At 43.8% G+C, this 15,265-nt stretch overlaps 1 protein-coding gene across 9 annotated transcripts in view; it reads right to left on the bottom strand.

The window, feature by feature from the left end:
• LOC143033284 (uncharacterized) overlaps positions 1–15,265 on the bottom strand; it is a 411,149-nt gene that overhangs the window by 37,502 nt on the left and 358,382 nt on the right. For all 9 annotated transcript variants that reach the window (XM_076198545.1, XM_076198544.1, XM_076198540.1 and 6 more), the window contains 3 exons: positions 1,936–2,035; positions 1,345–1,526; positions 303–1,229 (listed from right to left, as the gene is read on the bottom strand). In XM_076198545.1, the coding sequence (XP_076054660.1) occupies positions 303–1,229; positions 1,345–1,526; positions 1,936–2,035 (1,209 nt within the window). The remainder of the gene's footprint in view (positions 1–302; positions 1,230–1,344; positions 1,527–1,935; positions 2,036–15,265) is intronic.

The following is a 15,265-nucleotide window of genomic DNA, read 5'->3' as shown; positions in this document are numbered from 1 at the left end:
GTGAGACGCGCTCGCGTCTTGAGAAGTGAGATCGTATAGGACGCACGTCCTATCTCTTAGAACACGGGGACAGTGATTCAATTGAGCGTTCGGATTGCGTGTCAGCAAGGTTCGGCACGACGATTATGATCAGCTGTACTGGGGCGGGGGTTACAGCATGTCAGAAAGGTCAAGCTTTGGCATATACACTTCACTTTGATGAACATAAGACATTAGTGATCAAAAGAATTGAAAAAAAAGGTGAATATGACCAGATTTACACGTTTTCCCGCCCAAAATTTTTGGTTGAAGGGGGTACTTACCGCGTTGGAGCGGACGCCACAGAACCCGAGTAGTTGTTCCTGGTGACCCAGGTGTACGGACTACTGTAAGGACTACCCGAGTACTGAAGCTCGGCGTAGTTCGAGTAGGGAGAGTCGCTGAGCGACCCGTCCGTCGGTTTCATCCGGGGACTCCGTTCCCGGTAGTACCCGGAACTGTAGATGTTGAAGTCCCCGACGTTGACTTTGCTGTACGGGGACTGCATGATCCTCTCACGGACGCTCTGAGACAGCTGTGCCGCAACTGGACCATTCAGGGAGTAAGATTTGAGCTGGTACTTCCTTCCCAGGGAATTGGAGGAGTACTCCCCGTCGCTGTGCACTCCAGCAGGCATGTACTGGAGGTCGCTCGTCGTCTGCGTGCCTCCGGAGACCTTCAATTTCGTCCGGGGCCTCTCCAGACTATGACTAGATCCTTCCCTTCTTGGGAGGTTGGCGAGATCGGCGTCCCTACCGGGCTTGACACCGGATCCTCCCGCCTTGTTCCCGCTGTTGCTCGCCGGAACGCTCCCGGAGGCCGTGGTCCTCTTACCGTTGTACCCGAAGTTGCTGGGAGCCATCTTCGGGTTCACGATCTTCTTCGAGTCGCCATTCACCTGCTGGGGAACGTTCACCATCGACTTGTCACGCCCACTGCTTCTCTCACTCTCCCCTCGACGCCTCTCCCCTCCGGCGCCCTTCTTGTCCAACTTGCGAGGTCCTCCTGCAGAAGGGCTCGACAGACCCTGAGAGCCGCTGAGGGCAGGGCTGCTGGGGAGACTCGTCTGGGGAGAGGCCAGGTTCTTCTTCTGGTCTTGTCTTCGCGATCCTGCCAGAGGATCTACTCCCCGCTGGAGGTCCCTCGCCGATCTCTCCAGGCTGCTCTTGCCGTTCTCGACGTACTTCTTCCATTGGGTGTTTGAAATTTGCCTGAAAAAGGGAGAAGAGGGGTGTCAACAACAATAAACAATAATATGTGACACTAAAGTTCCCTTCACTTATCCCGAGTCATATTTCTTACGAGTTAACAAGTGTGTCTACTCACTTGAAGGCACTGTTTTCGGTCTGCTGTGCACTCTCAGTCTTCTTGACGTGTGCCTTGGAGGACACAACCCTATAAGCTCCCGAAGGGTCGACGCCCATGGGCACCTTCCTGGAGGAGGACCCGCCGAGACCGACGGGCAGCTTGAGGCTGACCTCCTTGGCACTGCGACCTTGCTGCTGCCCCTGTGGGTGGAGAGGGAGGTCGTGGGGTGAAGAGGGAGGTGGGGGGGGGTTAGACAAAAGGAGGGGAGGGGATGTAATATCCTTTCGGTCGAGGTAGAGTTCTTTCATGTTACAAAGAGTCTTTGATCTTCCAGGCTTTCATTTTTCTTTTTAAAGCTCGTGTAACCTTCGTTGACTATGTCTACGGCTCAACCAATTAAGGGCATTTGGAAATATGGTCACAAAGCAAATATACGACTAACTTTTCTACAGATACATAAGACAAAAAAATCTAAATTATCAATTAATTCTTGATGCCTATATATGGTTGATTACGAAAATTTGGAAAAAGTAAAATGAATACTAATAAGGAAATTCAATAATAGATAAATGAATGAATAAATAGCTGAATAATAGACGTTGTTCTTACCTTGCCAAGGCTGGGATGATCCGACGACAATGATGACGATAGGACCTCATCGTTCATCGTATCGCTCACCCCCGAACTCAGACTACTGCTGTCGTCGAAACTGAAAGAAAAAAAGACGAAAATTTTATGAGTGACAAAAAAAAAAAAAAAAAAAAAAAAAAAAAAAAAAAAAAAAAAAAAAAAAAAAAGAGGGTCGCTCAAAGTACACTGATACACATATACACCAGTACACAGTATGGGACAGTTGCAAACCCGAAACTTTTAGCCCATATACTCGTATATTGTGTTTGTGTGTATAAGCACTGGGATATTCATGAGGCAGTTTGTGAGTGTGGACCTGTCATTTGTCATGTTGCCAGTTTGTGTCTTAATATTGTAATTGTTGTCCTTTAGGATTGTTGTCACTACCATCTTTTTGTACATATTTGTATTTCTATATTTTTCTCTTCAGAGGTTGAAAAATATTTTCTTTTGCCAGAAAAAAATTACTCAACCTCATGCAAATACGGCTGTGTGTGTGTGTGTGTGTATTCACTTGGTCTTTGTGTGTGTGTGTGTGTGTGTGTGTATATATATATTATATATATATATATGTATATATATTATATATATATATATATATATATATATATATACATATATATATATATATATATATATACTGTATATATATATACACACACACTCACACACACACACGATATGCAAAATGCACATTACAATCTTGTATAAAAAAGTGGTCAACCTTTCCGTATAAGCTAAGCATGGAGGAAGAACAACAGATGAAACAGATGAAATGAAAAGCAAAACTTTTCTAAAGATACAAATAAATAAATAAATAAATAAAGACATTAGAAAGAAGCCCCCATCAACGCTCGACCGACGTCTTCATTACAAACCCGACCCCCATCCCCCCCTTTCCTCCATCTACTTCCACCCCCAAGGGGAGGGATCCGGTGGGCGTGCGGGCGGGCTAGTGCCTACGTGGTTTCCCTCATCTGTGTCCAAAACCAGTGGTGTGTCACTGCCAAGGCTCGATGAGAGGGAGAAGGGGGGAAATGGCCCTGGAGGGGTGAGGGTGGTAGGGAGGGGGAGTTGAGAGGATGAGGAAGGGGGGAGAGGAGGAGGAGGAGGAGGAAGGGGGGGTGGGAAGAGGAGAGCCGTTTAAGATTAGTCCCTAAACTGAAACTAGGCCAAGGATGACTTTTTTCAGCAATCTAAGGAGTTTCGTGTCACCCCTATGGACCACGGTCACGTAGGACTCTACGTTCGGTGACCAAACTCTACTCTGAGAAATTATTTATCTATTTATTTATTTTTCATACTTTTGAGGTTCTTAAATCTCTCTCGCACTACTTTGTGTTCGTGTATCAGGAAAGGGGGTTAAGAATCACGTCAACGAGTTCCCACACGTGTTGTCAAAGGTTGAGGGGAGCAGAGGGAGGAAATTGGGGATTTGTATTTTTCTCCAGCTAAGAGTCAAGTCATGACTTGAAACTCCTTTAACAAGGGGAGGAAAGAACACTGTATAATTACACCCACAGATATACAGTATAGTTTTACCCTAAATATCTACATTACTAATTTTAGCTTATATCTTACTTTTCAAACGAGAATGGTAACAAAGATAATAATGAAAATAATAATAATAATGATAATAATAATAACTACAATAATAATGATAATAATAATAAAAAATATCTACACACACCCTCACCCACCCCCTCTGTATAAAAGGGAACATCAATGTTCGCCTCCCCAACTCCTCCATGAACCTAGCCCCCCCTCCCCCTCCCCTTTCTATCCCTCCTCCCTAGTGGGGGGGATGGGGGCAGACTCCTGGCGCCTGTGACGTCACTACTCGTCCGCTTCCTTGATGGTGTATATATTTTTTCTTTTCTTTTCTTTTTAGTAGATTCTTTTGCTTAGTGATCAGCGTATTGGTCCATCAATATTCTAGAAGTTAGAAAGAATATATGACATATTTTCTAAGCAGTCCTGTCTCGATGCTGAAGATAATATAGATAAATTGATAAAGAATAAAAAAAATCAAATGGAAACTGGATTTGTATATTTACAATTCTATATACAAAAAGTAAGAACGTTTAAGTCAAACGGTTTCGATTTTGTGAAATTAAATCAAATAAGCATGCAGGATTGTGTAGTTCTTCACAGTCTCAATCCTGCTCCAAAGACTTTTGCTAGATTTAGCGGAAAATGTGTGGCAGGCCCATAGTGAACTTAACAGAAATCATTTGATATCCTTTTGTCCTCCATATTTTATTTCACGGCGTTATGGAGACGTCTCCATGGCTGGAAACGTGGAGGAGATATCCATGGAGGATGGAGAGCCCTGGAGATAGTGACAGTAAAAGACAGCAGACCGGAATGACAGGAGATATCAGCGAGAGGCAGGGAGGAGGAAAGAAGAGCCGTGGAGGGGGTGGGAGGGAGGGGGAGGGGGTGACGCTGAGACTAGCAGTTACGATATTATGAGATAAAAATACGATACGATAGAAAAAATATTAAGAAATAAGAGAAAAAATTACGAAAAAAGAATGTGAACGAGGAAATGAAAGACTGAGTGAGTCGAACGCTCACCGAAAATAACGAGGGAAAAATGTCGGAGCAAACGTTCGAAAAGTACAGAGCTGAAAATATTCTGAATCGTGAAGCGGGTAAAAAAATAAAAAGAAAGAAAAATAAAGAAAAGAGAAGCGTGCAGACGGAAAGGGAGACAGGAGGAGATAAAGGAATAAATGGTAGAGAAAGAGAGAAAGAAAGAGAGAGAGAGAGAGAGAGAGAGAGAGAGAGAGAGAGGAGAGAGAGAGAGAGAGGAGATATTCTTAATTTGACTATACTGTACATATCACATACACACGCGCACGCAAAGGGATCTTTACATATTTTACCCTGGCTAAAGTCAAGCGATTCTACAGAGTCCATGGCAAGGGTCCAGTGCTGACGTTGAAGTATTTTATTCTGGCTAACGCAAGAATAGCAGGGACAGAAATGTGGTGGCGTGACCCACCACGTCCTGGCCGGCCAGCCTTCAGCTGTGCTGTGTCTTGCTGCATTACTTCTGACCCAGGGCAGTGGGGGAGATGCAGGGATGACCCGTCATCCAGGAGGAGCCAAGAAAAGAGGGAGGGAGGAAGGGAGGGGTGGTGAATGGGAATGGAGTATGTGGGGATGGAATGGGTGGGAATGTATTTTATGCCTTCTGACTTTGGCTACCTCCCTGGTATTCAGCCACAGATGCATCTCCCAGTCTATCTAATCCTTTATTCATGCATCTAATGCATTGGTTTTATTTATCAATTTATAAATATTTATTTGATTTCCTTAACCTAATTGCTATTTTGCTTTTTTACTCTTTTTATTTTACTTATTACGCCCATCTATTTATTTATTACTTTCATTTACCTATTTATTTACTTTTATACTAATTCATTATTTTTATTCATTTATCTACTTCTTTATTGATTACTTTTACTTACTCATTACTTTTATTGATCTATCGATTTACTAATTCATCTATTCATTTGTTTTCTGAAAGAGGAATGCGCCTTCTTCTGAAGTCGATCGTTTGAGGACGGTTGGCACGAAATTTGAATTTTGAATTTTGTCGTTTTCTTTTTCCAACGGTCGTCCGAGGTGGCCGAGACTTCCAGGCGACGAAGAAAAGCCAATCTCAGTCTCTTTCTCAATCTCTTTCTGTCAAGTCTCTTTCGGTCTTATTCTCAAGTCTCTTGTTCTTAGTCTCTCTCTCTCTCTCTCTCTCAGACTTTGTATGAAGTCTCGCTTTCTCAGTCTTTGTCTCAATTCTTTTTCTTGCTCTCAGTCTTCCTAAGAAAAACACTACTTAGAATTATCATGTTTCACATTTTTTGCCCCTTTTCCACATTTCATTCCTAACTGCTATGTGTTTCTCTGTGTATATCGACACTCAATGTCACGACCCTCAGGGGAGAATGGCAGTCTCCCACATGTTTTCTAGGTATGTGTAAACATCAGATATGTCAATGCCACGCTGGTTGTAGGCCTGCCTGCGTCGCGAGGACACGAGATGTCATGTTTCCCAGATATTCCGTGCTTACTTCTTTCGGTTTGTTCTCAGTCTTGCTGTGTGAGATTTCGAGGGGGTTTATCTTTAAAAACCTCTACTCAATCTAGGTTAAGTGAAGAGTGAGGCGACGCACTTGGGAGGGGGGGAATGGTCTCCTCTTTCTAGAAATGCTTAAGAGCAACTGTTCTTATGAATTTCTAGCTGGTTGCAATTAGTGTTTTTGGTTAATATGTGAGACCCATCAGCTATGTAGATGGTCTCTGAGTATATTCAAGGTTAGTAAGATTTGAGTAATATCTGATTTAGCTCGAGTCACTAGGCCTCCGCTGTACTTATGAAAGGTCAGGTCAGACATATTTTTTTTCTTTTTTTTTTTTTTTCTTCCTTCCTGCCGAGGGGGTAAGTTTACGGTAAGAGTCTGTATAATTTCCCTGTGCTTAGATGTCCGGCACCTTTTGTTACACGAATATGTGTACAAGGTGACCGGGTTATTGCGAGATTTTGGCGATTATACAGGTTAGGCATCTTCAAAGTTTTAGCAACTATTCATTCGTGAATTTTTCCCCAGGAATTAGTGTAGAGATAAATATCAACGTAGTGTATCCGAATCAAACTGTATATTAAGTTTTATTTTCTTAATCACTCTTTTTCGTTTGGACCTGGATTTTTCAATAATCAAATATCAATTGAGCAATAGCACAAAGTGAGAGAGTATAACAGATGCGTCAATCGTTGTCTGTCCGGAGATAGAGATAGAGGGAGAGAGAGATATGGAGTAACTGAGATAGGGACAGAGAGATAGAGATAGAGATAGAAAGAGAGACTGAGACAGGGGCAGAGAGGGATATAGAGAGAGGGAGACAGAGACAGGAAGAGAGAGATAGAGGGAGGAGTGGGGGACTGAAGGGGAGGGAGAGGGGAGGGGGAGAGGGTGGGGGGATCAGTAAAGAGCGATTCGATGTAATGCGTTTAAGGTGGAGGATGGCCAATGGCGGGTCGCCGACTTTTCCAGTGCCCCTTTACTGAGCGCCATTTTTTCTTTTTTCTTTTTAATTCCAGTTTTAGTCCCCTGTGTTGCTGTTCCAGTCTCGTTTTTTTATTCCCATGTGTTTTAGTTCCCCTAAGATCGTCGTTTCTATTTGTTTTTTTTGTTATCTTTTGTCTTTGTTTTCCTTCTGGAAGATGATAAATTTTCATGTTTTTTTGCCTTGCTCAATCTACAATATACAAACACAAGCGCGCACACACACACACACACACACACACACACACACACACACACACACACACTTTATGGAATATGTTAGCTCCTAGTACCACCCAACAATTTAACTTCAGAGTCTATGTCCGGATTCAAGAATTATTTTTCTCCTTTTTATACATTTTCAAAAATGAGTCGAGGAAAAAAAAGGGAGTCCTCTGTTCCACCCTAGCAAAAGTCTCAACAAGATATATAAACGTAGCTCTGTTGAGGTTGATAACTATTCAACCACTCCACTCTTACCATCAACTCTCTTCATCCATTATTCTTTTAGGCAGACATTCCATCCCCTCGCTGCCGTCATGCCATTTTAACCAAAGGGCCCCTCATTCCCCTCATATCCGCGGGATCCAGTCCTCATGTCCCCATTTTCGTCCTCCACCTCGTTTTGCCCGAAGTGGAGATCGTGTCTCGAACTCGCCGACGCAACGCCCAATGCCGCTGCCGCCCACGTAAACACAGCCTCACTAGCTCCTATATCGCCTTTCCCGCTACAACAAAAACAACAACGACACTATCTCCCGCAACAACAACAACACTATCTCCCGCAACAACAACAACAACAACACTATCTCCCGTAAACATAGCCCTTCCTTGTCTACTAAAACTCCGCCCCCATGACTGCCTGCCTGGCATCTGCTGCAGACTCCCATAACCGTTTCGGTACCTGCAGAGCCATTAATGGCCCCATTCGTTCACTTCTGACGCAGGGTCCTCCTCTCCCTCCCTACCTCTCTCTTCTCCTCTCTTTCTCACTCTATTTTCTCCTTCCCTATGCATTCCTACTTTGTACACACCCAACCCACCATGGTGAGATACAGAGGTTGTACGTTACCCCAGGGGATAAACAGGAGATCCTGTATTGGTCTTTCAGAGCTAAAGATTTTCACCCATACAGGAGGCATGCAAAGGGTTCTCTCCTGAAGATGCTGACAACGATCACTCAAAAGAGGTTCTTCGGGGGTCCTATGATTAAGTGATCTCTCCCCCTCCCCTCCCCCCGGCTATGTCGATTCTCTGACGTCACTTGAGCTTCTATGACGTCACTAGGGCTCCTATGACGTCACTAGGGCTGGAGTTGCTGGTGGGTGAATGGAGGTCCAGCCTCACGGTGCGTGTTCAGGCACTAGGTGGGTGTGAGTTTGGACGTGGGCGGGGTTGATGGGCGTGTAGGCGGGTGAGATGGGGTTGGTGGGTGGGAGGGAGATAGTGGAAGACATGAGAACTGAAACGATGGTCGACGTTTTGATAAGGAACTTAAACGCGTGTATTCAAGGGGTATGGGCGGTGAAGAGCTGTCAAGGGCCGGCTGGCTGGCCTTCGATAAGTTGTTGGAGGTGGTGTTGGAGCGTTGAGGGAGAGGACACCAGGTGTAATATGTGTGATGGAGAAGACGTGGGAGGCGGGATCAGGCCTGGCCTGGAGAATCATATATATATATATATATATATATATATATATATATATATATATATATATAATTTATATATACATATATACACACATACGCACACTGAATGAATGGAAAATGGGCCAAAAAGCAAAGATGGAACAGAGAAAAGAGGATAAAGTTGGACGAAAGAGAAGTGGGAGAAGGAGGAGGAGGACGAGGAGGAGGACGAGGAGGACGAGGAGGACGAGGAGGAGGAGGAGGAGGAGGAGGAGGAGGAGGAGGGCGCCAGTCTCCAGGCGTGGCGCTTGTCGAGCAAGGACACGCAAGACACGGGCACACACACACACACACACACACAGAGAAAGAGAGAGAAAGAGAGAGAGAGAGAGAGAGAGAGAGAGAGAGAGAGAGAGAGAGAGAGAGAGAGAGAGAGAGAGAGAGAGAGATATCTGGAGACAGGAAATGTCAAACTGGGCTGCTTTCCCCCCGAGACTTCCACGCAAGTGCACACACGTGTACATATACTTTTCATTGTTCTTTTTATAATCTATTTAAAACATGAAATAAAAAATGAAACATTAGTTAACTGGAATATGAGATCTCCAGTCACAGTTGGGTGAGTTTTATGTCTTTATTCTTGCTAAGCCAGTTTATTTTGTTCAAGTTTGTGTCATCCTTTGGGTTGGGAAGAATACACACATTCAGTGACAAAGAACAATCACACATATATTCAATATATAAATAATTAAATAAATAATATAGGCTGTACACACAAAAAAATAATTCCTAAAAACGAAAAAAAAAACACGAAAAAACCTACATACGAAACAAAGAAAAAAATACAAACGCTTAGATTACAGAATGAAAAAAAAAAAAAAAAAAATCAGGGCTACTTTTTTGGCTCCGTTCCTAATTGAGTCAAGCCTTTTTTATGGAGCAGACTCCTCCACAGCCACAGACCCTTCCACCGCCGCCGCAGCTGTGGATGGAGGGGGCGGGGTGGGTTGCTGAAATCCACTTCGGATGGACAAAAGCCGACGACCTGGGTCATTGATCTCTACTACGACAGAAGTCGTTGACGACCTGACACGAGAAAGAGAGAGAGAGAGAGAGAGAGAGAGAGAGAGAGAGAGAGAGAGAGAGAGAGAGAGAGAGAGAGAGAGAGAGAGGGGGGGGGAGGGTAACGATACGTGCAAATGTCGGTTTCACCGTGCGTGACGTGGAGTGACGGTGTACGGAGAGAGAGAGAGAGAGAGAGAGAGAGAGAGAGAGAGAGAGAGAGAGAGAGAGAGAGAGAGAGAGGGGGGTGGTGGTAACGATACGTGCAAATGCGTGACGTGGGGTGACGGTATACGAAGAGAGGGAGGAGAGAAAGAGAGAGAGCACGTGACCGTGTTATACAAGTGGCATACGTTGGACATTGTGGTGGTGCACAGTGGTGATATTCGCGTGTGCCGTGGTGTGATGAGGCCGAGACGTCACGTGATGTGGTAGGGTTCGTGATGTCATGTGACGTGGTGGGGTCGTGATGTCACGTAGTGTGGTGTGGGTCCTGATGTCAAGGGGCGTGATGAACCTCGTGACGTCAAGTGACGTGGTTATCAGGACTTCATGTGACGTGGTAAGTCGTGACGTCACGTGGCATTTCAAGTCGTGACGTCGTGATATTGTGACGTCACGTAACGTGGTGGAGGTCGTGATGTCATGTGACGCGGTAAGGGGTCGTAATGTAACGTGATATGGTGTTCTGTGTTGGTGTAAAGACTGAAAGTGATTTTGGGAGTATGTGTGTGTGTGTGTGTATGTGTGTGTGTGTGTGTGTGTGTGTGTGTGTGTGTGTGTGTGTGTGTGTGTGTGTATGTGTGTATGGGGACTAGGGAGTGTTGGAAGCTAGGGTGATGATGGTGGTGAAGATGATTGTGTAGAATGATTGTTACGTTTGAAGAAACACCCAGAAGGTTCAGATGAAACAACGACTTCACAATCGCAGGTGCGTGTTCTGTGCCGGCACTGCTTAGCACTCTGGCACCGAGGAGTGCCGTGCCTGACGTGCGTGAGTGCGTGCGTGCGTGCGTGTCCACGGCGCAATTGCGGTGAGCAAAGGGAACTCCGGGCGCGAGAGTCAAGTTGCGGGGGCACGCAGACGCTCTAATCCACTAATCAATTCCGCGGGCTTCAGTCAACTGTGTGTGTGTGTGTGTGTGTGTGTGTGTGTGTGTGTGTGTGTGTGTGTGTGTGTGTGTGTGTGTGTGTGTGTGCGCGCGTGCCTTGTTCTCAATGTCGTAAGTTACAACAAAGCCGCTGATATTAGCGAGTTTTGGCCAAATGTCTGCCGTTTTCTATGTATTTGGTCATCGATAATTAGCAATAGTACGGCTATTGACGTGTACATGCTAAGTGCATAGAATGTGCAGTTCATTTGTTGCAATGTTTAGCATTTAAGGAAAAATGCGTTAAATAGTGGTTAATACATTGACCGAAAAATCCCATGCGTTCACTTTTCTAAGGCTGATTTGAGGACGTTGACGTATATATGTACACATAAATATATACACACACATGCACACATATATACATACACACGTATAAACCCATGCATGTATACATACACAAACACAAACACACACACACACACACACACACATATATATATATATATATATATATATATATATATATGCATATATTCATATACGAACACATACACTTATATATATATATATACACCCATACAAGGGTTTGTCAGTATGTATCCAATAATGAACTATTGGAGACAATCGAATCTGGCCCATGCTATGGGAGAGCTATGCAAATGTCTCTTCCGTTGTTTCTGCATTTATACAATTTCGTTTATAAAAATAACTTTTATTGCTGGGAGGGGAATGTATTTGTATGGACATGTGATGAATATTCAATAATTGACGATATTTCTTCCGTGTATCATTCTGTTGAATGCAAATCCAATTTTTAACAAAATTGCAATTTCATATAACCTACGTTGACACGTAAAGCATGTCGTAAGTTACAATGTCGTAATTTACGACGTGGTAATTTTATAATGTAAATTTCAACTTCGTAACTTTGTAGTGTCGAAGTTGCATGATCATAACCTTACAATGTCGTAAGTTACAGCGTCATAACTTTACAAAGTCGTTTGTCATAATATCGTAACTTTACAATGTCGAAGTTACGATGCCATAACCTTACAATGTCAACTTACAACGTTAAAACTTTACAATGCCGCTAGTCACAATATCATAGCTTTCCACTGTGATTAAGTTATATTATAAATTTACAATGTCTAAACTTTCAAAACTGTCAATTTCTAACGTCGATTTGGTTTAACGTTGAACGAAGAGAGACAGACTGATGACGTCATGTCGTCAACAAATGCAACCGACATGTCTGTCCTCTCCTTGTCTATGTCAAACTTCTATTTTACATTTTCTCTTGTTTTGGCGGGTCTACAGTGCAGCCCGTCACTATAACGATGTGTTCGGATGATTGGGAACAGACACTCTTTAAATATTCATCTCTCCATTACCTAAACTTTATGATTCAGCGGGCCACGCAAAATGGCGGAAGTAAAGATTTATATACATTATTAGTCACCACGACTTTATTCGGTTATGCTGTTGCCCCAAGTTTCACAAAAATGTGTCTAAAAATAATCATAATCTTCTCGACTAAAGGGGCAGTCAATCCACCAAAAGCAAAATTAGAAAAAAAAAAAAAAATAGTAAGCTAGTCTGGGCAGCCAAGGCTACCGCCAAATCTATTAATCGATACATTTCACAATGGTGATTCACAAAGCAATATTCGTGTGCGTGTGCGCGTATGTGTACGTGTACGTATATGTACGTGTGCATGTGTGTGTGTTCTCATATGTGTACATATACGTTTGTGTACGCGCGTGTGTGAATGTGTGCATGCGTGTGTATGTACGTGGGTTCGTATGTGTGCATGTAAGTATAAGTGTGTGTATGTACATGTGTGTGCATGTAACTGTGTGTGTGTGTGTGTGTGTGTGTGTGTGTGTGTGTGTGTGTGTGTGTGTGTGTGTGTGTGTGTGTGTGTGCGGGCCTTCTGGTCAAGTGACTTGGTGACGTCACATATTTGTGACAATGGACATTGTTTTCATAACTAAAGATAATCCAGTTTATGACAGAATTAAACCTGTTTTTTCTTTACGTTATACTAGTTTACTTACAGTCCTCAGACGTCATGCGGTATGATAAAGCTACATGCACATGCAAAGAACACACACTTGTTCACCTCTGGTAGAACAAATGAACAAAAAAAAATTCTAAAACAAATTGCAAAACATCGACCTAGGTCAGCGTTGATATGTACAGTCACGGGTAAAAGCCGGCTTCCTTTCTTTTCAAAAAATTTAGTTAGAAACCCAAGGTTTTGGGACAAAAGGTATGACGAAAGAACACATACACATACACACACACACACACACACACACACACACACACACACACACACACACACGCATATACACAAATAAAATAAAACAAAAATAACAATAATACACTTCAGTCCAGTCGGCCTTCATCAACAAACCTGACCGCCATCATATAAACTAATATGGAGGGACTGCCCTCAGCAAGATCACAGGTGGTAAATGATTATTTAAAGGAGATAGAACCAGACATGTTTTGATGATATTACACTCAATAGAAACAATGATGTTCCGGGAGCTGCAGGGAAAGTATGACAAATGACGGAGGGACAGAGGCGGAAAAATGGGAATGATGATAAAAAAAAAGTGGTAATTGAAGGGGAGGAAGAGAAAATCAATATGAGTATTAAAAGGGTGGGAGGTGGAAAAGGAAAAATATGAATAAGAAAAGAGAAAAAAAAAATCAGTGGTATATATTCCACCAAAAGCAAGAGCATGGGATGAGGAAGAATATTTAAGAATTAATGGTAAATGCTGCCGCAAAATTGGGAAAATATTGTCAAGAACAAAACCAGAACGCACACACACACCCAGTTGAATCTTTTGAGTCTGCAAATTTCGTTCATTATCAATAAAACCAGGAAAAAGCTTTTACCAGTGACTTTACACAAAACAACACTGCAATCCAAACCTAGCAAATACTACTACTACTACTAACAATAATGCACAGCCTTGGTCACGGCTGGGAAAAGAAAGAAAAATCTTGAGCGTGATGTCTCCACTAAGGGATTTCTTTCCACTAAATTTGGTGAACAAACCCTTACTCGGCATCATAGGAGTAGGAATATCGGTGACGAGCTGTTAGTTCGTCGTAGGAGGCCATGGCGAAGTCTACTTCGAAGTTTCCTTTTTTTTCTTCCTTTCACGTCGTGATTCAGTGGACCTTCGCAGATCGTGAGGTCTCTCTCGAAGGCTCCTAAGGGCGTGGCCCTGTGCTTCAAGGTTTACCGTTCGAGTTTGATGACATTACAGTAACCGATACACACACACACACATACACAGGTTGAGTGCTTGTACGCTTTTTCACCAAGTCCACGATCCTTAGGTCCCGTTATCAAGGAGCTGCCCTTTGCGGAAATCTTGTTCGACAAAGGCTCTTCGGGTGGCATCGTCGACAACGCCCCGCGGCGAACCTCCTCGCGGCCCCGTACAGGCTCATCCCCCTTCGTCAGGAGACTTGGAGGACGACGTCGTCGAGGGTGAGGTCGGCCAAGGTCCTGTGGAGCCCTCCGTCAGGGAGCACAGTATACCATCATCATCCTCATCGCCTGACATCACAAAAGGGCGTCACAACATGACCGGGGGGCTTACACGTGGGGTGGGGTTGGACTTCGCGCGAACTCGTAAGAACTTGAGGGTCACTCGTTCAACCCCCTCCTCCCCTTTCCCCTCTTCCTCTCCTTGGCACTATGGGGGAAACGAGAGCCACGGCATGATGGCACTGCGCCTAAAGACGAATGCCTTCTTTACGTGTCGAGGGCGACAGCAAGTCTTTTTTGTTTTTTCTTTTTTTCTTTTTTGGAAAATGGTGGAGCCGAAGAAACTCAAAATACTGCAAAAGGACACTTCACATAAGGGAGGGATCTTCTCACACATGTTTCATATCAACAGAACAACATACTTCGCTTCCGTATTCTTTATGTCAGACACGTTCACGTGAAGGGTGCACTAGGCATTATATTAGATCGTGCTGTGACTTTCAGCAATACACTCCCCTCCCCCATCTCCCCTTCCTCCTCCCTCACTCCCCCTTCCTCCTTCCCTTCCCCTTCCCACTCCCCCCTCTAATATGTACATGTGTACGAATTCTCTCACATTCTTCAACATTCACCCACTTCGGACAACATTACAACATATCTTCCCTGGATGGACGCAAGTGAATACGTGGGGGTTGCGGCTATTCCACAAGAGACCAGGGGCAAAGGACTTATTGATTCATCTTTACCCCGACAAGACAATGATAAAAAATATAAGGAACTTAGAAGGAGATTCAAATCCCTTATGGAAGTATCAAATCCCTTACAAAAAGGATTAAAGGATTCGAACCGGTCGTTTCTCGGATCTAGGGCGAGCTCACCCCCCTGAACCACTTCAAACTCCTACGCAGGACATGGAGGAAGTCCTTGACAGTAACCA

Source organism: Oratosquilla oratoria, chromosome 15 (genome assembly GCF_046742065.1).
Source record: "Oratosquilla oratoria isolate Oo_2021 chromosome 15, ASM4674206v1, whole genome shotgun sequence".
Lineage (NCBI taxonomy): Eukaryota > Metazoa > Arthropoda > Malacostraca > Stomatopoda > Squillidae > Oratosquilla > Oratosquilla oratoria.
The sequence above is the reverse complement of the archived record's forward strand: the minus strand, read 5'-3'. Positions and strand labels throughout refer to the sequence as shown.